This window comes from Acartia tonsa, chromosome 5 (assembly GCF_053477335.1).
Source record: "Acartia tonsa isolate MP-2025a chromosome 5, ASM5347733v1, whole genome shotgun sequence".
Classification (NCBI taxonomy): Eukaryota; Metazoa; Arthropoda; class Copepoda; order Calanoida; family Acartiidae; genus Acartia; species Acartia tonsa.
In genome coordinates, this window is record NC_137264.1 from 6,789,638 (window position 1) to 6,811,569 (window position 21,932).

The 21,932-nt window shown below is 31.6% G+C and overlaps 1 protein-coding gene across 1 annotated transcript; it reads left to right on the forward strand.

Moving 5' to 3' along the window:
* Positions 1–10,758: 10,758 nt before the first annotated feature.
* LOC145318619 (uncharacterized) lies at positions 10,759–14,386 on the forward strand. Its single transcript, XM_080160010.1, has 4 exons — positions 10,759–11,229; positions 11,490–11,559; positions 12,009–12,853; positions 13,375–14,386. Exons 1-4 carry the CDS (start codon positions 10,856–10,858, stop codon positions 14,222–14,224), a joined length of 2,139 nt encoding a protein of 712 aa, XP_080016136.1. The 5' UTR covers positions 10,759–10,855; the 3' UTR covers positions 14,225–14,386.
* The last annotated feature ends 7,546 nt before the right edge of the window (positions 14,387–21,932 follow it).

Below are 21,932 nucleotides of genomic sequence, written 5' to 3' on the forward strand. Positions count from 1 at the left end.
TACGAAAAAAAAATATGTCTAGCATCGTATTATATCCAGCCTTCGGCACCTTGTGGCTAAAAAACTGGTTTTAATCTCATAATTGTACAATCTATATCCGCGAAAAGCTGTTTATAATACGATGCGAGAAATAACTATTACCAGAATATTGGATAAAAAAACCGATAAATCAATGTACAACCACAATCAAGATAAACAAAATTACTCCTTCTATAGATTATTATTATCGGTGAAAAAGTTTGGGCACTGCTAGTTTAAACTATCTAATCAAGGTTTAGTAAATATCTACTGAAAATTTAAGTTAACGAATAAGAGTACGTGTTTATAAAGCTTTTGGAACAATGTACTTTACAGTTCAATTCCCCTCCCTCTCAGGGACGAGTTGTGAGTATTATTAAGTTATGTCTTTATTTCTGCCAAAACATCCCTCCTAATTAATATTATTACTGGATATCATTAAATAAAGTAGTTTATTCTCTAGCAAAATTAGCTAGTATTTACTTATTTTCTTTGTATAAACACAAAACTGACAAGTTCATAAATCATTTGCGATATATTTTACTCCTTGCCTAGAAAACCCACTAACTGGAATTTAGCAATTTGTATTATTTAAAGTTGTCTAAAATTGCATCATTCATTTTGGTAATAATCAGTGGAATCAGGTTGAGGAAAGGGGCGGTTTCCTTCAAAGTGCCCAGTCGAGCACTTGAAATAAAATGAAACAAGGGAGGGGGTAAATTTTTGTGTATTTGTGTTTTAATTTAGGTTAGGTTATATTCGTTAAAGGGAAGCGCCGAAGGGGTTAACTACAAAAAAAATACTACCTCTTTACAATCAATTTATTTTAAGTAAAGAGGCAATAATGCAGTTGTGCTACTTATGAATATTGTCATCCTTGTTTTTTATAACTTTATACTAACATTTAAACTGCATACTAAAACGTTTGAAACAATTTGATCTGTCCTAAAACCAATTTTTATGATGCAAAGCTTTGCATGGTTAAAAAGATGAGTAATGGTAAAATTTTGGCGCAATTTTTAAGAAAAGAACTGAAAGTTTTATAAATGATCGCTACTTTTTAGTTTTTTTTATATTAATTGATAACAATTAAAGCAAAACAATAATATGTACAAAGAACAAGGAAAATTACATCAAATCGAAGCGAAACTGAGGTGGATTCTTTAAAAAAAAATAAGATAGCTGAATCGGCTAAGGTAGCCAGATCACCAAATTGTTGTTTTTTTGTAAAAAAAAATCCTCCAAAATCATCTTTAAAAATCTACTAAAATTAAATAAAATCTTATGTTTATACCCCTTCTATTATTTTAGAACATTTTATAGATAAATTTATACAAAATTAAATGTAGTGATCTGGCTACCATAGCCGATTCAGCGATGCTTGATTTTTTAAGAACCCACCTCTGTTTCAGATTATAAGATTAATATTAAGATTAATTTACAACAACTACAATACCCCTCTCCCACACCCTTTCAAAGATACTTTATATATGTCTAAATATATAGACAGAAAGAAGACCGTAAATAAACTCGTTTTACCATTCGTCAGCTTCAATTAAATTAGCATCTAGATCCTTATGGACATAATTTTCCTTGTTTTTCAGCGGATTTGAAATTCCCTCTATTCCTGACTACAGAACGCAGGCGAGCGTATATCGATCAAATTGAGTATTGCTAAATTTGCATTTTGCATCCAGCTATCATGTACATCATATTTTTACAAGCGTAGCAACTCTATGTTTTATATCTAGCTACCATGTACATCATATTTTTACAAGCATAGCAACTCTATATTTTATATCTAGCTATCATGTACATCATACAACATAAGGTTTGGGGTAGATTTCTTTATCTTTGTTTGCCTTAATCCTGTATTGTATATGATACACAAAAATCTAATTGCACATCTTATATGCATTGTATATAATATACATATATAAATATTATGTATTATTACTTTTCTTTATTCAAATGGTTTCTTACATCATAAAATAGCGAAAACGGCTTAAAGCGTGAAGTTTCTGTTAGGAAGGAAAGGTTTCGCTTGACAGTAAAATTTAGTAAATGAGGCATGCCTTGACCCATTGCCAGGCACAGTTAAAACTACAAGACAAGGGTAGCCAAATCAAAAGGCAAGTTATGTTCCGTAGGCCTTTATCTGTCCTAATAAGTTCCTAATGGGTGTTAGATATAGGCGATGTGAGGCCTCTGAATTTGTACAGAACATAGTTTGTACATGTGGATTTTTCAGAGTTCTAATATCAGTTTTTCCTAATATTTAGTTGTAAAAAAGAAAGATTTTTTTTAAAATCTTAAACAATTAGTATCAGTATCTTAATGATATTTTGAGTTGTACTTTTTTTCAATTAGTTTGTAGATTCAGAATAGTAATAGTTAAAGGTCCAAGTACATTTTAGCTTTGAAAATAGAAACTTTATGCTTGTTTAATATTCTTTCAAAATTAGGGATCTTTCGATTTTTTTGATAAAATTAATTAAATTATGTTGGAGTCGTTTTCTTAACATGCGTCTGACAGTTTAAGTAGCGAAGCTACTACACAATTTAAATTTGTTTGTCTGTTTAAGTTTTTATGAACTGGATGACTAAACACATCTTAAATCGAAGAAATGGATTATTCTTATATAATTAGAATTTATCCTTTTGTGCGTTGACGAGTGCATTGACGAGTGCATTGAAATTCTATAGCATATATACATGTTTTCTTAAGTCAAAGGCTTTCAACCCATATGTACTGCTTGAGCTAACCGTATAATATTTCTTCAATATACTATTTTTGGAAGTAACCATCCTTGTTAAAATCAATGTATTATCCGCCCACTACATATCTATCTGTTAACAATTAAATCGAGCCCACAGCGTCGCACAAAAAGGCATAGACAAAGATTCAAAAACCTAACCATTTTTTATAATTTTTAGGAATCTCTTTAAAATGCCTGTAAAAAATGTCGTCATATTAGAATGGTTAATTATTCGGGAATAGTCCCTTTCGTGACAACACCCCTTAAGGGGCGATTCGTCGTATTTTAAAAATGGCTTTTGAAAGGTTATTTTAGGTTAGGTTAGGTTATATTGGGTTAGGTGATTGCCCCACAGGGTTAGGCAATTGGCCCCGCAGGGTTAGAGCCCTACACAGGGGCTAGAAATAGGAAAAAAGCTACTGTGGAAAAAAACGAAGAAACGCCCCTTAAGGAGCGTTGCCACGAAAGAGACTATACACCATTATTCTAATATGACGTAATTCGGAAATTTTGGCCAAAAGTTTTTAAATTTATCCTTCTTTTTTTATAGGCACTAAACGTAAAACTATATTGAATGACGTCATATTAGAATCATAGACTATTCTAATATGACGTCATTTTTTACAGGCACTATAAAGAGCTTGATTTTTGTCAATTTTTGCTACGTTACTTATGGATAATGGGAGCTTAAACCCTACGATGAGTACTGCGGGACCATACCTCTTTTAGAACACAAGAAGAAAAAAATTATGGCTTCAAAACTGATTAATATCTGCTGAAATAGAACCGGTTCTCAATAACACTGAAAAATCATGTATAACTTCGTATTACAAACAATTTTACACGAATAATAAAATAAAAATTCTAAAATCAATACCAGTTTTGTAAGCCCGGGCCTTCGGCCACTCGGGGCTAATATTTTCATTTTAATATCCGCGGAAAGCTGTCTATAACACTATTCTTATTTTACGTTAACAATGCTTTCAATTTAGTTTTTTAGAAAAATTGTCTTACTTTTGTTAGACATTGTCTTTCTGTACATGACGTGAGTGGAGAGAAGCTATCTGTTGATTCACTTTTGACTGGCTAGTCATAACAAGTTTTTTGCTTGTTTGGTAAGATCTTGCTATTGACGTGTAGTAATAGCAAGAACAAACAGCTAAATATTCTTATAAAGTGTATTAATTCAAGACAAGATAAACATACAATAATAATATTAAATATAAAGGCAACTATTCACTTTTATGTTCGTGTCGTGTTGCAGAGCAATGTCTTGCTCCGAAACGGTTGACACAAGAACTAAAAGCTAAAATACAAAATACATACATTGCTCTCAAGTCAGGAAGAAAGGGACTATACATCACATTTCTCCCTGGCTTTAACATGAACATGGATTTCAAAACTGTAATATTTCAGATTGAATATAACAATATGTTTATTACATGTTAATTATCATATATATATATTATAAGTAGCATTGAATGCTTATTAAATAGATAATAATTGATCTGGTATGACACCTGCCATATTTTTTTTTTATTTTTTTTATTTTATTTCCAGATCTTTAAACACTTCATATACATTTTTTTTCTTTTTGTTTTGGTTCCTTAGAACTCTTTTATGTTTTTTTTATATATGTTCCTTTTTTTCTCTTTATGTGTTTTTTTTCTCTTTTTTTATATTTTTTTTTAAAAAAACATTGATTAACATATAATCATTGAAAAATGCATTGATTAACATATAATGCATTGACTAACATATAAACATTGGAAATGCATTGATTAACATAGTTATTATAAATGCATAATAAATAAAAACACTGATTAACATATAACCATCAGAATGCATTGATTTAAAAACATGTCATTAGAGATGCATTGTTATAAAAGCATTAATATTAAACCTTTCGAGACTACTACTGCCTCAACAAATACTTAAACATTAATACATAAAAATAAAATAAAATATGAATTAATACACAGTAAAACTATAATTATTCTTGATCATAATATTCATTTTCTTTTGCCAGATTTTTCTTGATAATGGTAGTATCATTCATATCCATCAATCCATCATTATCCATAAATCCATCAACATCTCACAAATGACATAACCATACCAATGCTACAACACCACAAACGATATAACCATACCAGTTGACCTTAGCTTAATTATAAACTTAGTTATAAACTGGTTTCCACTTAGCAACTGTGATTTTCTCAAACAACACAACAGCCATTCACCTCCACCACCAGAAGCCTCCAATCTCTTCAAAAAATTGGGATCAAATCCTTTCTAGCATCGGCTCTAGCTACTTCCCAAAATTCACCCTTTCCTGATTCAAAATACGTTACTGATCCTGCAGGTTAGCCAACCAAGCATCTAACTCAACCATTCTAGTAGCCAAACCTGCCAAATGTTTGAGGTCTCATGTCAAAAATCAGAACTGCTGTTCACCTTTATCAACCAGGAGATTATATCTATTGCATAGTCAGGCATGACTTAAGCCTAATAATGACAACCACAATAACTGCTATTAACATCTCTGTTAGAATCCAAAGATCGACATGTCATTCAAAATACAGAAACTGCCAATGATTTTCGTTATAACAATGATGCTACTGTCGACACTCCAACCAATGATAACGTTGACAATAATGACCAGAAACAACAAACACAGAGAAAACTGCAGCCGAACAAAAGCAACCAAAACCTTCGCCATAGATTGATTCGAAATCTGATCCATTTTGTTTTTCAATACTAACTATCGACAAAAACACCAGCCATTGACAAGTAAGATATCCAACCTGGCAGTCAAATCTACAACAGCCACATCATCTTTAAGCCCCGCCTTCTTTAGAACAGCTAAAATTTCACTAACCAGCATTTTACTTTAACTGCCCACTGTATTAACAACTTACAAATATCCGTTTTATCAGTCATAAATATATTTAAGATACAATGCATGCTATTGAAAATTCTGCACAACTTCACAATAGCTTCTAGCCCATGGTGTATATCTCTGTATATCATTATCTGTCAACTAAATTCTTCTCATTTTGACAACTGTAAATACATCTCTTTGTAGCTACCTGACTCACTGTGCATTTATTTACGTTATTCTGGCACACTGTGCACATCTGTTCAAAATGTTACAATATCAACATATTTTGTTTAACTCAATGTTATTTCATTATCCTTGACATACGAATCCTCAATTTTCAAAATAAGCTTCAAAACTACTTTCCGACGTCTTATTATCCACCGCTGTTGCTTAAATGCTTAAATTTAACACCTCCAAGTCTTCAAAACTTTTCAACAGTTATTATAAATCTAGCAATCTATAAATCTAAATTACTTTTCTTCTCCTTGGCAGCAGTTGGACTGTTGATTGGAGTACTTGTAACAGGTTGAGAAAGGGTTGCAACAACAGTACCAACAGATTGACTTGCTTCAGTAGAATTATGATCATCACTATCACCAGTACTATCATTAGCTGCATATGATTTGCCACTACTGGTTGATTTAAGACTCTTCTTGCCAAGATCAGTAATAGTCTTCCCATATATAGAGATACCATATTCAAGCTCAAAGATAGCTTCATCAATCATTGTTTGCAAGTATTTAATCTGTAACATCATCAGCTCTCCTTTTACTTTCAACTCTCTTCTTCAACTCTAGTACATCATGAGGAAACATATTCTGTTGCACAATAGACAGAATATCAGTAAATCCATAAACATCCATAAACTCCAGCAGCTCCATACATTCCAAATATGTTGTCAATCCAGCACAGGCTTCCTTTGGAGTTTTGTGCAAGCACTCAGTTGTTAGCTTCAGGTACTTTTCATGATCACTAAATCTCCTTATAGTTGCCAGAGAATACAGGAACCTTGAACTTGATATCTACCTTCCTGGTGATACTCCAAGCTTCCTGACCGCATTATTGAGAGCAGTTTTAGCATCCTGAACTTCAACAGACTTCACATCTAATCTATAAACAGATCGACTACAAATAATATAATTTTCTATACTTTTTCTAATATTATTCTAACAGTAATTAAGTCCTTAAAATCATCATACATAGCATCAATATTCTCTAGAATAGGAGTCAATTTTATTCTAGTATCTTCGAAGTGATCACCATATTCTGGCCTAGCGATGCTAAAACAATTGAACAAAGCCTCTAACTTGGTCAAGTAACTCTTTGCACAATCTCTAACAAACTCCTTGGGTTCAGCAGGGTTGTGTATATGCGTAGATAAAACACTGTTAAAATGAGCAAAGAATTCACGAATATCTTCCCAAAACTCATAAGCCATTTCAAAATGCCTGTCTACATCAAATTCCGCCATTTTTCTTACTAACAATGACAATAGAAAAAGCAAATAAAAATCACTATATCATAAAACAAAACAAATCACTCACCTACAAATAATATCAATGTCAACTCAAAACAATGGCCAAATTCAAAACTAGATTTCAGTCACCACCAACTACTTCTCTTGCGGCCGATCTAAAACAAAATACAATCATTTTAGATGCCAAAACTTATTTAATACATATTTTATTTTCACTCAACAAAATAAAATAATTTCTTTAACATGTATTAGTATATATAACATTAATCAAAGGTATATCAATATTGAACATCATTAAAAATAAAATCTTAACAAACTAAAACTCACCAACAGGTAATACTGTATCTCAACCACCACAACTACTCCTCTTTTCGACCAATCTAAAACATAATACAATTATTTTAGATGCCATACTTAAATGTTATCACTTAACAAATAAAATTTCAAAATGTCTTCTTAAAAATGTATTAAGAAATATAATATTAATCAAATGTTTGTCAATAATCGAGCAACATAAAAATAATTCTTAATACAATTTATTAGTCTAATACAGTAAAAAATTTACCTAATTATTCAATGAAATATCTGAATAATAACTTATATCATCCACAACTATTTTTATGTATTAGAATCTTGAAAGTTGAAGCACAACTAACTATTTTTCTCTATACCTGTGAGCACTTTCTTGCGCAGCTCAACTTTTGCGCATACAACGCCCAACTCCTGCTCATCATTGCAGCTACCTCTCTGCACCACCCCATCTTGCGCATACCAACTCCGAGAGCCAGTGCAAACTTTCCTTGCCAAATTATTGCCCACCCCTCTTCTCCATGAAGAGAGACAGCTCCAAACAAATATCTAATGCATTATAACAATTTTGCTTCATGAAATTCTAAGCTTCATAAATAATTTTGCTGAATCAACATCACTAAATCGCAATATATACTATTCTATATCGAGTGTTCTTAAAAAAAATTTAAGTTAAACAAAAACTTAAAAAAAAAAACTTATTTTGATTCATCCAAAATTTAGCAACACATAATGTTTCCATTTCAAGTTTGAGTGCAATTTGATTGACCACCCTGTGTTATTGATATATTTGTTTTTTCTATAATTAGATTCGGTCCGCCCATCCATACGACCGTTCGTCCTTCCGTCACTCTGTACGTCAATCCTTTTAGCTTTTTTCATTAATTAATACATGTCAGCATTGTCCTATCGCTTCCAAACTTTACATCTATCTACTTTTTGTATTTCGAACTTTACATGGTGATTTCTGCAGCAGGTAGGTACAATTTAGAAAACGTAGCAACACTATAATCATTTCTATGACGTCCATACTTCCATTTGTAAACATGTTGATTTGACCACTAATTTCCATATGATCTACTTATCCGATTTGTATACTAATTCCGGGAACAACAAAATTCAACATTATAATCGAAGCAGTTAAAATATCTAATTATCCAATAATTTTATATGATCTAATTATCCGATTGATTCGATGTATATTAATTCCTGGGACCACAAAGCACAATACTTTATGATTGCGGTGTCAATAATTTCATATGATCTAATTATCCGATTGATTTGATGTATATTGATTCCTGGGACAACAAAGTACAATACTTATGATTACAGTGTCAAGCATCCAATCACCCTTCAGACAACCAACACTCTGAGATGCACAACCTTTTTCGAGAAATTTTAACTGTGCATGGTATTGAATTGCGCCTGTTTTAGCCCAAGGCATTCCCTCACTCTAACTATTTACTTCTAACTATTTACTTCATTTACTTCAAGTATCTGACATAGTAGCAGTGAGAACCATTTTTAACGTCTGTGTATGGTAATGAGTTTCACCGGTTTTGGCCAAAACATTCCCCCCACTCTAACTTTTACGTCACACATCTCACATAGTAGCAGTAGGAACCATTTTTAACTTTGTTAGTTATGACTCAGTGTCAGACCGAGATTTAAACCTATCACCTATCCAACGACAAGTAGATGTGCTACGTGTTAAGCGGTTTACAAGCGAAGCCACTCTATAAGCAAGTTCATAAAATGTAAGTAAAACATCAATCTGTATCAATCAGTTCTTTTTTAACAAATTTACTTACAATTTGACATCGACTCTTATACACTTATTTTCTCAGTTTTGACACTATACAAGTGTTGATGTTCGTTTGTCCTACCATTCAATGCTTCGCTTTTGTTAATGTTGTCTTCCTTGTTTATTACAAACAAATTTGCTTACAATTTTGCATTGAATCTTATACGCGTATATTCTGATTATTTAATTTTGACACTACACAAGTGTTGATGTCCATTTGTCCTGCCATTCCATTGCTTCGTTTTTACGGATGCTGTCATCTTTGTTTTTATACATCATATCCTCATTACAACTATTATCATATATCATATAAATCATATATCAACATTTACTATACGAGTGTTAATGCTCCATTTTTATGAATATTAATATCCTTGGTTTATACATCATATTCGAAAACGTTTCATATACAATAGAAGTCAAATATAAATCAAACTAAACTTGCAACATTTAACCACCAAGTCTAAACAACACATTTAGTATTAATCTATATTGCATCACCCATCATTGGATATAGATATACACAATAGACATCTCTTCCCTACACAATCCTATATATAATAGATCTATTGTCAAAACTTGCACAAAGTTTTATTTTCAACAAACATCCATAAATAATATATCCATTGTACACACATCAACAAGTTTTCTCTTCTCTCCATACAAATATTTCCAATAACATTCATTTCCTACTATACAAATATTTCCGATAATTCATTCATATATATATAATATGTCCATTATACATTTCAATTCTGCACACATATCATAATTAATCCACATATAATATGTCCATTGTACAATCCAATTCTACACACATATCTCTCTCTCACTCTCTCTCTCTCTCTCTCTCTCTCTCTCTCTCCCTCTCTCTCTCTATCTCACATCATAATCAAATACTGAATAACAATTTTTGCTTCATTAAAAATTTTTGCTGAGTTATGCATTCCAATCTTAAATCGCCATTTAATTGTTTAAAATAAATCTAGTTAAATCCACAAAAATTCCGCCCACCAATCAAATATCACATTCTACTGATCATGATGACAAGTATGTATCAATCCAAATCAACGTAAATTCAAAAACAAAACAAACAAAATTTCTGTTCTATCTATAATAGAAATTTCGTACTATGAATAATATATCACAGATCAAAGATCACATATCTATCTTCACGCAAGTACAATCGTTATTATTATTATTCATTAAGATATATAAGTTTTTAAGTTTCAAAGGGTTAGGGTCAAAAACATAATCAAGATAATAAAAAAAAATGTTTGTATTTTTAGGTTTTTTTATTTTTGACCTTTTAAAGGTCCGGAAATGCAAATGAAAAGTCAAAATTTGAAAAAAATCTTGCATTCATTTTTTTTTACCAAAGACGACATTTATATTATCCTTATGTCATCTTATTGGCGCATACAATTCTACAAACAATTGGCGCTTTCTGATTGGTTGAAACGCGCTGTTGCTAGCAGACAAAGACAGAAAAAAACAACAACATTAGGCGCCAAACAACGGAAACAAAACAATCCATTATTGTGAATTATAAACATTTAAAACAAACAAATAAATGTTAATTATCTTTATATAAAATAGTGAAAATGAAAACTCGAGATAAGTGTTCCAAATATAACCCAATTGGTGAAAAATTAAAGAATACTAGGCCTCCTACGTTTAGTGAAATTTTGAAACTTTCAAACTATTATCAATATCAAAATCCAAATTTGAATGAACGTAATATTGTTAAAAATTATGTTATCCCCGATATTATGGAAAAATGGAGTAAAGTACACAATAATCTACCACTAAAAACTGAAAAAAGCATTCTTCTATCTTTATGTAATTTCTTAAGTAGTGTGAAATGCTGCCGATTTAAGAAAGCAACAAAAAAAAAGATTGCAGCTGTTGATGCCCAACTAATACGAGTGTTTAATGTAACTACATGTTCTTGTGGTCTTCCAGAGATAATTTGTAGGTAGGAAAAATTAAACATTATTCTAGTATCGCTTCAAAACTGATTAATATCCGGTTTTAAGCTATACTTAAAAATTATGTCTAGCATCTATTGTTTTTAGTTTTCTACAAATTTAAAAGTTACTATGTAAAAAATAACTATTCCAATATAGCTATTAGCTTCGATACCAAATAATTCTTACTTACCTATTTAAATCATAAGTTTGTTAATTAAAACAAGGATTAATTTGATAATAAAATGAATATTTTTTTATATTTTAGTAAGCCAACAGCTAAGTGTCCAGCTGAACAACACTCTCATGTTGCATGCAATTGTCCAGCCGACAGTAAGGTTAGAAAATTAATTAATAAACTGTTTAACTATTGCCTATCCTTGAACCTTTCTCAAACAAGCATTGCAGAGAATTAGCATCTAATAAAAAAAACTATTTCCAGTCAGGGGGGAGAGGACATTTGCTGTTTATTACACTAGTCCCCAAAGTTTTATAGTAACGTTTTCATATTTGTTATTTTTAACAACTTAGGGGATTTTATAAAATTTTGATTGTTTTGTCTTAAAGTATAGTGTCCAAACGTTTCAACTACTTATAGTAATTTACAGAGGGGTTAATTTTGTGTGTCATCATTGAGGTTTTGCATAAATTTATATGTCAATGTCAAAGAAATTATGCAAAACAATGCAATATAATAATTTCAATACTAGTTTAAGACTGTACTTTATTAAAGAAACCGATTGCATACCTAAATTCTATGGAAAATTTTAATAGTTTTACTTTTTAGATTCCAAGTTCTGATACTGAATACATGAAGAAGATCTTAAATCCTAATGGTCCCCCTAGTGATCTGTGCTTCGGAACTGTGGACATTAAAGAAACTAAGAGGGGTGAATCTATTTTAAAGAAAAAAATAACTAAAGAGGTTAATTTAGAAAAAAAAATAGTTAGTGAAAATGCATCATTTGAATTTTTGGACCCCTCAACATTAAGTGACCTAAGTGACAATGATCAAAGTGACACGGATAGCAACAGTGACAATGACAATGATAGAATGACAAAATCTACCCTCAACCTACTTAAATTACCAAATGTTGCATTAGAAGCCGATAGATATAATTTAAGTGATGGCGCAGTTGCAGCTATAGTTAATGCTGTTCTTATTGACACTAACCAAATAAGTGAGAATGACCAGGACTTAGTTTGTACAACAATGAAAATTCACAATTTGAGAAAAAAATACAGGCTTGAATCAGTGAAAGAGTCTTTTAATGCAAACAATGAGTTAGTGAAATGCATGTTATTTGATGGTAAGAAAACAGAGGGCTTAACAAAAATAGATAACAAAAGACGAAAGGTAGTGATAGATTATTATACATTTGCTAATGGTTCAGGAAAGTATCTTACTCATGCCCCTTTAACTGACAGATCAACAAGTGACAACATTGCTAATATCATATTAGAAACTTTAAAACATTACAATAGTGAAAATATTGTAGTTGCACTTGCAGCAGACGGCACAGTATTAAATACAGGTCGCCTAGGAGGAGCTTTAGTCCTTGTTGAAAAAAGGTTAGGTCGGCCTTTGCATTGGCTTATTTGCCAGCTACATGGAAATGAGTTGCCTTTTAGGTAAGTGCAAAATATTATTTTATGGTGTTTAAGATTTTTAAAAGCAAAGCTTTTCTATAATTAGGTTTAATATGTCCAAAACTGATGGCTTTTTAAAAATATGTTGATTCTTAACTTTTTTTAACAACAAATTTTTGTGTGATATAATTATTGGATTGATCTTGTTTGAAATACTGATTCATAGGAAAACAAAGTACAATATTATAAGCAAAGCATCTCTATTATCAAGTCCTGAAAATATAAGAATGTGCTTAAACATTATCCTGTATTTTTTAACAAATTTATTTACAATTTTGTTTCAACTTTTTAAAACTTATGTTATGATTATTCAATTCTCACACTCTACAAGTGTTAATGTCTCTTTGTCCTATCATTTCATGGCTTTGATTTATGGATGTTGCATCCTTGTTTCCTATCAAGTATTTACCTACCACAATTCCAAGTTATTATATTATAAGTTATTAAGATATTAAAAATAGTAGGTACCTACTGTAATAATTTAATATTTTCTTTTTTTTCAGGGCTTTGTTTTTGAAATTAGATGGAACCACGTCAGGCCCTAAGAGTTTTAAAGGGCCTGTGGGGATTGAGCTCAGCCGAGATGACCTGGATGAGAAGGAGTTCGTTGAATTTGTCAAAATAGAGTCTGACCTCAGTGTTCCAGAGGCCGTTTTCAACGACCTCAGCTCAGATCAAAGAGTACTTTTAGCTTATATTCAGTATATTTCTACCAAAAACTTTCATCCTTGTCTAATGTGGAAATTAGGCAAGCTATGTCATAGCAGGTGGTTAACACTTGCAATAAGAATCTTATCTTTATATTGCAAAACTTTGAACCCTTCTGTGAACCTTATAAAGTTGGTGAAGTATATTATTTTTGTTTATGGACCTACTTGGTTTTGTATCAAAAAAAACTCACATTGGCAAGATGGCCCCAAAAACTTGTATTTTTTGCTTGATAAGCTTAGAAGCACACAGCCATCTGATGTCATTTTAACTTGTGCTCCTGCAGTGCAGCGCAATGCATTTTTTGCATTTGTTGACAATATTTTAGCTGCTATGTTAAGTGACAATAAATTTGAGATCAGAAATCTTGGTGTTGAGAAAATAATTCATATAAGAAGAAAGTCTGATAATAACACCATAGAGCCAGACAGAACAATTCCTGATCTGAATTGGGAATCTAAATCTTACACTGAAATTGTCGACTTTGACAGTTTAAAAAGTGACCAGTTGATAGAACCTGCTGTTACCAGACACTTCAGTGATGATGAGCTACGTGATGCTATTGCTGGAGGCCCTTTGGTATTAGAAGGATTTTCTAATCACACTCAAGCTGTTGAGCGAGCTATAAAACAAGGAAAAACTTAATGCCAAAAATGTAATATTCTTAAACATATTAATTTTTTTATTTTCTTCATGTCATAGTTTCAGGCCATTTCAACTGTGATAACATATTATAGCAATACCGTCCTACAATAAAGGCTTATTAAGTGTATTTTCTAGTGTCAGCTACTGTTACCCATCACTATAGTCAGCAGGATCAGCAAGGCGCAATTTTACAAGGCTACAAGTCTAGGGAATCGAGAAAAAATACTTTTACTAAATTAAGCTATTCTGTAAGTAATCTGATTGTCTTAGATTTTTTTAAATATTTGAAAATATTTTTTTCTTAAAATTTTTTAGAAGACAATCAAATTACTTTCATTATAGAACTACTTTAAAAACGAAAGAATATAAGAAATTAATCATTTATTATATTGCATTTATAAAGGACAGTCACAGAAGGTAGCGCAGCTTCACTATAAATTCTTTGTTATCATTTTTTAGTATTTTGTCTTTAATGAATGACTGTCAGATATTTTACCAAAAGTGTAGTCAAATTTAAAACAAGGATGACATCCTGAAAAGCAAAGCTCTAAAATTAGAAATAAGGACAAACGAACAATAACTCTTGTAGAGGTGTCAGAACATAATTAATAGAACATTAACTTGTAAGTCTATACAGATTTTACCAACCGTGATGGACAGACATTCAGACGGACTGACTCTAATTATCAAAAAGCTTCGCCTACCTACTAATCTGAATTGTCCTTTATAATTTGATTAATATAATACTTTTTTTCATGATGTGGGACGTTAATATCCAAAGTAGTGCAGCTAAAGAAATAATTTTAATTGTTTTTAGCACCATTCTTATTAATTTATGTAAATACTAGCGGCTACGCCCCTAGAGGCCTCTAGGGAAACATGAGTGGGAGGGGGGGTTGACCCTTCCTCCCATTTTTATTTTAAGATTTAAAAAGAAAAGTATTTTTTTCTTATTGGGGGGGGAGGTTAAATTTGTATTAGGAGGGTTGAGTTAACCTACCACAAAATAGTTAAAAACCTTCCCGGGACCTGTAAGAAGCTTAACTGTTAAGGAGAACCATATTGGTTCAGCTGTTGGAAAGATTCTTTGCTATAGACAAAAAAGCTTGTTACTTTATATAATAGGATTTTTTAGACTAAAATTTGCTGAAAAATTTATTTCTATTTAAAGGTAATAAAATTGACGGTTAGATGGACTTTTTCTATTAATAAAGAGCACCTGAAAATTGTTTTTGTGATAAAAGAAAATATAATTTATTTAATTGTTGAATGACATTTAGCATGAAATATTGTTTTGAATGACAGTTTAATATTCTTTTAAAATTGATTGTTTAAATCTAGTCATATATTAATAAAATCTAAAAATGTACTGAATTTCTTAATTTTTCACATTTCCTAGGGTATTTTTGGAGCCATTTCCGCTTGCCGATATTGAAATTAGGGCTTAAAACTCTTCATAGAGGTTGTTAGATACCTATGTTGATTATGTTTTTGACCCTAACCATAAAGAAATCGGAAAATTTTAGAAAACTTATAAAGCTTATTATTCATAGCACATTTTAACCATATTCAAAATATTTTGTTTCCATACATATAAACTTGAGAGTAGCTTTACTCTTATTTATACATAAACCGCAATATAATTGTTTTAAAATTAAATACTTAGAACCATAATAACTGACTCAACTTTTAAAACAATTTACAGCCTTTCATCAAAATTCTAATACCTTTTAAAGTATCTAATTTCAAATTTTTATCCAATTTTCATAAAATCACGATATTAACATTTAATAAAATCAATTTTCTTCCATTAACAATTTTACAAAATTGTATTCCTATTTTCGTTGAAATTAATCCATCTTCAATTTTTTTATTATTCTTATCTCTGTTAGACACCACAATAGTCTGAAACAAGAATAAATATATCCAAATATCCAATTCCAGTGTAACAAAACAAAAAAAATAAATGCATATATTTTGATTTTCATAATAACATAATCTCATAAACTCGTATTCAATAGTTAACAAAATGTTATATTTCCAGAATTCAAATAATTACCATAAATCAAATTATTTTCCATCACAAACTTTATAGAGTTGCTTCGTTTCTCTCCTTATTATTTAAACAATGTCAGCGCTTTCCAAATTATATGTTATAAATTCTAACCTTATGCATGGACACCACAATGGCAGATAAATTAACATTTATCCCACTAATTCGAATAATATCAGAGATCTACATTGATTAGCAATGGATACAACAATGGAAAATAAATTGACGTTCATTCCCAAAAAATCGAGTAAGATCAGTAATATACAGGGATATAACAATAGCAGATAAATTTTCGTTCATTCTAGAAAAAGTTGCTCCACAAATAATCTATATGATTTGTAACATAACATCTCCGAGTTAGATCAGTAATATACATGGATATAACAATAGCAGATAAATTTTCGTTCATTATAGAAAAAGTTGCTCCACAAATAATTGATATGTCAAATCTATCAAATACAAAACTTATTCAATTATAGATATCTTAATTGCAAAACTTCAAAAATCGATCGTCGCCACACCGCCGTCAAATCGCCGTAGTACATGTATATCCTGCTGATACAATCCAAAACTGTAGAGAAAATCCTTCTTCCCTGCAAATTGTAGAAAGAAATACTCGTTTAATCAATACACAATAGAGAGAATACATTTTTAACAATTTTTAACAATACTCAACTGTCCTCGTCTCCCTGTAAAAACAAACTATAAAAGGATATATTTTTAACAACACATGTCTATCCTTCTTTCCCTGCTGATACATGTCCAGGGCGGCACCTTTTCCCCTTTCATGGTGTCCTCCACCAACATAGTACATGTCCAGGGCGGCACATATCTTTCTCTGGACATTATGTTGGTGTCCTCCACCCACATGTTGTCCTGCAATGTCCAGGGCGGCACCTTTTCCCCTTTCATGGTGTCCTCCACCAACATAGTACATGTCCAGGGCGGCACATATCTTTCCCTGGACATTATGTTGGTGTCCTCCACCCACATGTTGTCCTTCACTAGACAGGATGGTGTCGTGGTGTCCTTCAATGGACAGGATGATGACATGGTGTTCTTAACCATCACATATCTCTCCTTCACCAGGGGTTCGACCTGGTTCACCATCTCTCCATTCTTCAAGCATAACTGGTCCAGGAATTCGACCTGGTCCAGCATCACATGTCTCTCCTCCTCCAGAGGTTCGACCTGGTTCACCATCTCCTTGACTGTTACCTGGTCCTCTCCACCTATACACTCTCCCCCCCCCCTAACCTGTTTGGCAACACCACCAAACTTTCTTGTTCAAGGAAACACAATTTTTCATTAGCAATTGGAGCTTTGAAATTGTCCATAGAAAGTGTTGGCAACACCACCAAACTTTCTTGTTCAAGGAAACAAAATTCTTCATTAGCAATTGGAGCTTTGAAATCGTCCATAGAAAGTGTTGGCAACACCACCAAACTTTCTTGTTCAAGGAAACAAAATTTTTCATTAGCAGTTCGAGCTTCGAAATCGTCCATACTGTTAGCTAATCCTGTAACCGCAGCACTGTTGGTATCAACATTATCCGTCAACTCTTGAACCTTCGTCTCCAACGGCGCCACTCGCCCAGTCAAATTATCCAGCTTAGTCCCAAGATCAATCTGCATCGAGGATATAGCACCCTGCAACGAGGCTATCGCCTCGAAGATGTACTCCTGCCTCTCCTCCGGAGACAGCTTCCTGAAATGAGCAATGTCCAACTTCATCGCTCACAAAAAATCCTGAATAAAAACAAAGTAAAGAAATAATACAGTCAAAAGAAAATCTGAGCTATAGATTCATCCTACCGACTGCGCCAAAATGACGTGTAGTAATAGCAAGAACAAACAGCTAAATATTCTTATAAAGTGTATTAATTCAAGACAAGATAAACATACAATAATAATATTAAATATAAAGGCAACTATTCACTTTTATGTTCGTGTCGTGTTGCAGAGCAATGTCTTGCTCCGAAACGGTTGACACAAGAACTAAAAGCTAAAATACAAAATACATACATTGCTCTCAAGTCAGGAAGAAAGGGACTATACATCACACTATCTGAAGATATACACATAAATCATAATTTTAGGTAAGCTTCACATTAGTCATAGAATGCATTAAAGTAATTATATCTTTGAAATTAAGTCTTGGTGTGATTTTATGGTACTTTTCTGAAACCTCCCTCCCCCTTTAAATGCCTTGACCCTAGATGCCAGGGGCGCGGCTGCGCTTTAATCCTCTAGGGATCTCTTTCAAAAAAAAATAGAAACTTAATTCTTTGAGTGTTTTAATCTTTTACAAAATTTGCCAACTATTATGTCAGAAATCATTCTTGTTTTTCAAAGAAAATGTGGGGGCGAAGCATAAATAATTAAAGTAACGGAATTTAACAATTAACCTAAAAAAAGAATTTGCTTTGTAGATTGATTATTAGGAGCGTAGCTTCTCTATAAATGAAAAAGCTGCTTTTTATATATACACGCCTTTACAAATTTTTAACTTTGCATTTTCTGAATTCTGAGTTGCAAAGCAAATTAATGGAATATTAGACTGTAATTTACACTGGTACCCAAAGTTTTAAACATACTTTCTCGTATTCATTCGAATCCAGTGGATAGGAACCGGTTCTCATCCATACGAATAAACTATGTCTATCATCGTATTATATCCAGTTTCCTACGAATATAATAATGTACAATCATTAGACTAAAACCAGTTTTTTAGACTGTGCCTTCGGCATCTCGGGCTAAAAAAACTGGTTTTAATCTTATAATTGTACATTTTATATCCGCGGAAAGCTGTTTATAATACGACGCGAGAAATAACTATTCTCTCATTCGATGACTTTGTGGACTTGTATTAACTGGTAATCTGATAATCTGGTTTAACTTTTCAACTCTATATATCTTTAAAAATATTCTAAATAAAAATTAATATTCCATAAACCCATATCTGAAACCAAGTTTAAAACCTAATGACTTAAAAAAACACAAAGTGACAGAAAGAAATTTAAATGGTATGTTTATGACACTGTAAAAAAGTGTTTCTCCTTGAATTGTGCTTTTGTTACACTGTATAAAAGCACAGGTACAATAATATATCACATAAAAATGTTTTTTTAAATTATCTTTTATTGATCATTATATTTTAATGGACATACAGACTTTTTGGTGAAGATAATAGATTTGTTGTATTAATTGATGAATTGTACCTAACTGCAAGGACGTCCAATGGGAGGGGGGGGGGGTAAAAGGGCACCCCCTAAATTTTGAATTTTTATCCCCCCCCCCCCCAACCCCCTTGGACGTCCTTGGATGAAAAAGCTTGGAGGTCCTTGCCTAACTGTTTCAAGAATCACCATGGAAAGTTAAAATTTGATTAATAAAATCTAAATCTGTTCAGAGGTATTTGTTTTTCATAAGAACAGACCAACATACCGGCAAATATTTTAGAAAAAAATCAATTTTTAGAATGTACTAGAATTTCAAATATCAATTTAATTTTTTAAAGTGTATACGTCGCGATGGAATTTTTTAAAAATCATTGTCTCTACGTGTCAAGGAATATTTTACTAAAGTTTTAAAAATTAGCACAAATTAAAAAGTCAAGATATCCTTTTATATAAAGTAGTATGTTTTTTTTGTTTGAAGCTTAAGATTTCAATAACTACTAAACCGATTGAGTTCTACATTTTAGGAAGCTATATATTTTTCCTGGAATGGTATTAAGCTTTTTTAAAATGGTTTTAGGTATCTTCTCCTTTCTTCACTCAAGATGCTAGGGGCGCAGCTGCTCGTGGACTATTAAACCGATAAAAAGAAGTAAATGGAAGAATAATTTATTTTAAAATCATTAAAAATGAAAACTATAACTAGAATAATTAAGTAAGGTTCTGCCAATCTTATAGCTTCACCCCAGGACTCGGCAGCCGCGCCTCAGCCGTGCATAAGCCTCAAGTTTAAACACGCTTGTGAGCAAAAACATAAAATTCGAAAAGCAGGGTTATCTGCATAAGAACAGATTTAGACATCCAGCCAAATTTTAAAGTTATATTATTACGGTTTCATTCAGGCTTACGCGCGGCTGCCGAGCCCTGCTTTGCCCTGCAGGGCATTTCAGTACCTTTTTAGCCTAACATGAGCTATCAGAAGTATCACAATGTGAAGGTGTTTTGGTCCTTTTTTTCTTTTATCATATCTTGTGAGTGTTTCTGCCAACTTTTATTCAATACTCCTTGGTCTAGGAAAAGGATAAGGAAATATTTTGTCTGGATTTCAGAGAGAGATAAAGCTATAATACAAATTTAATATTAATTGAGAAAAAAATTATATTAATCTGTTTAAAAAAATCCCTAAAAAGAGGATTTACATTTAGAGACAAATTATAAAGATAACATAATCATAAATCGGACATAAAAGATTTACCATTTCAAAAAGGAAGACAAAATACAGTGTGTTTTTTTTTATGAGAACTTTTTTGAAAGCAATTTTACCCCACTTATAGTTATCAGAATTTAATGATTGATGGCTTATTTTCTTCGTTTTTTAAGGGAAATTATGAAACAACCAAAAAAAATTACAGTTTTTGTTGAAAAAGTACAGTAAAGTTGAAAATTAAAAACTTAGGTGACAACATCTAAAAATGGTATTAGCGCATTTTTGTTATGCTCAAAATTGGATTTTCAGTAGTCGACTTTGGGGGGCCAGTACTTTCTCCCTGATTGAGATATGGCCTTCAAACTTTGACCTATTCTAGTACATGTCCCCAATAGTATCTGTATAAATTTATAGCTCTATATCTCAACTTTGAAGCGTTTTGCAGCCATTCTTGCAAAAGGTAGAATATTTGAACATAAGAAAAATGCGCTAAAACCATTTTTAGACGTTGACACCTAAGTTTTTAATTTTCAACTTTACTGTACTTTTTCAACAAAAGCTGTAATTTTTTTTGGTTGTTTCATAATTTCCCTTAAAAAACGAAGAAAATAAGCCCACAGCTGATCTGAAGACTAAACGGGTCCTGCGGAGGATCACACAACAAGTTGATGAAAACTAGTAAAATATGATGCCCAGTGAACCCAGAAATGGTTTTGGTTAAACTGTATGAGTACCTTCCCTACTATGATTTTTTTTAAAATTACTTTTTCTTCAAAGAAGGTGTATCAACTTTTTTTTTATAGCTAGCCGGTTCTTATAGTAAGTAGTAGATGTAAAATTTTTCATAGAATTCAAATATGCAATCGGTTTTTTTGTAGACCTCTTATTTTTTAAGTAATTTAAGTTTAAAAAAAAAAAAATTAAGTCGATTTTAAGGTACTAAAATGCAACAAAAAAAAGAAAGAAAATGGCCATTATGAACAAAAATAGTAAGATCTTTAATTTGACACCTTACGTTTTCAATTCTGTCAGGTAATTATTGAAAAAATCGATTTTTTTAAACCCACGAGAATAAAAACTTTTAACTTAATTTTATTATTTCACAGGTAAAAAAATATGGGTTCATATATACCTTTAGAATCAGAAAAATATTCCGAATTCATTGTAAGCAAAATTGAAAAAAAAAGTTTACAATATAGTATATAAACTACAATAAAAGGAATTATATGAAAATATCATATCATATTGTACAGGCAACGTCTTAATTCTT

What these genes read in the sequence shown, in the direction of transcription:
- LOC145318619 (XM_080160010.1), top strand. Translation starts at nt 10,856, where the DNA reads ATGAAAACTCGAGATAAGTGTTCCAAATATAACCCAATTGGTGAAAAA. An exon ending in CTTCCAGAGATAATTTGTAG is followed by an intron (nt 11,230 to 11,489) that starts GTAGGAAAAATT and finishes TTTATATTTTAG; the next exon opens with TAAGCCAACAGCTAAGTGTC. An exon ending in GGAAATGAGTTGCCTTTTAG is followed by an intron (nt 12,854 to 13,374) that starts GTAAGTGCAAAA and finishes CTTTTTTTTCAG; the next exon opens with GGCTTTGTTTTTGAAATTAG.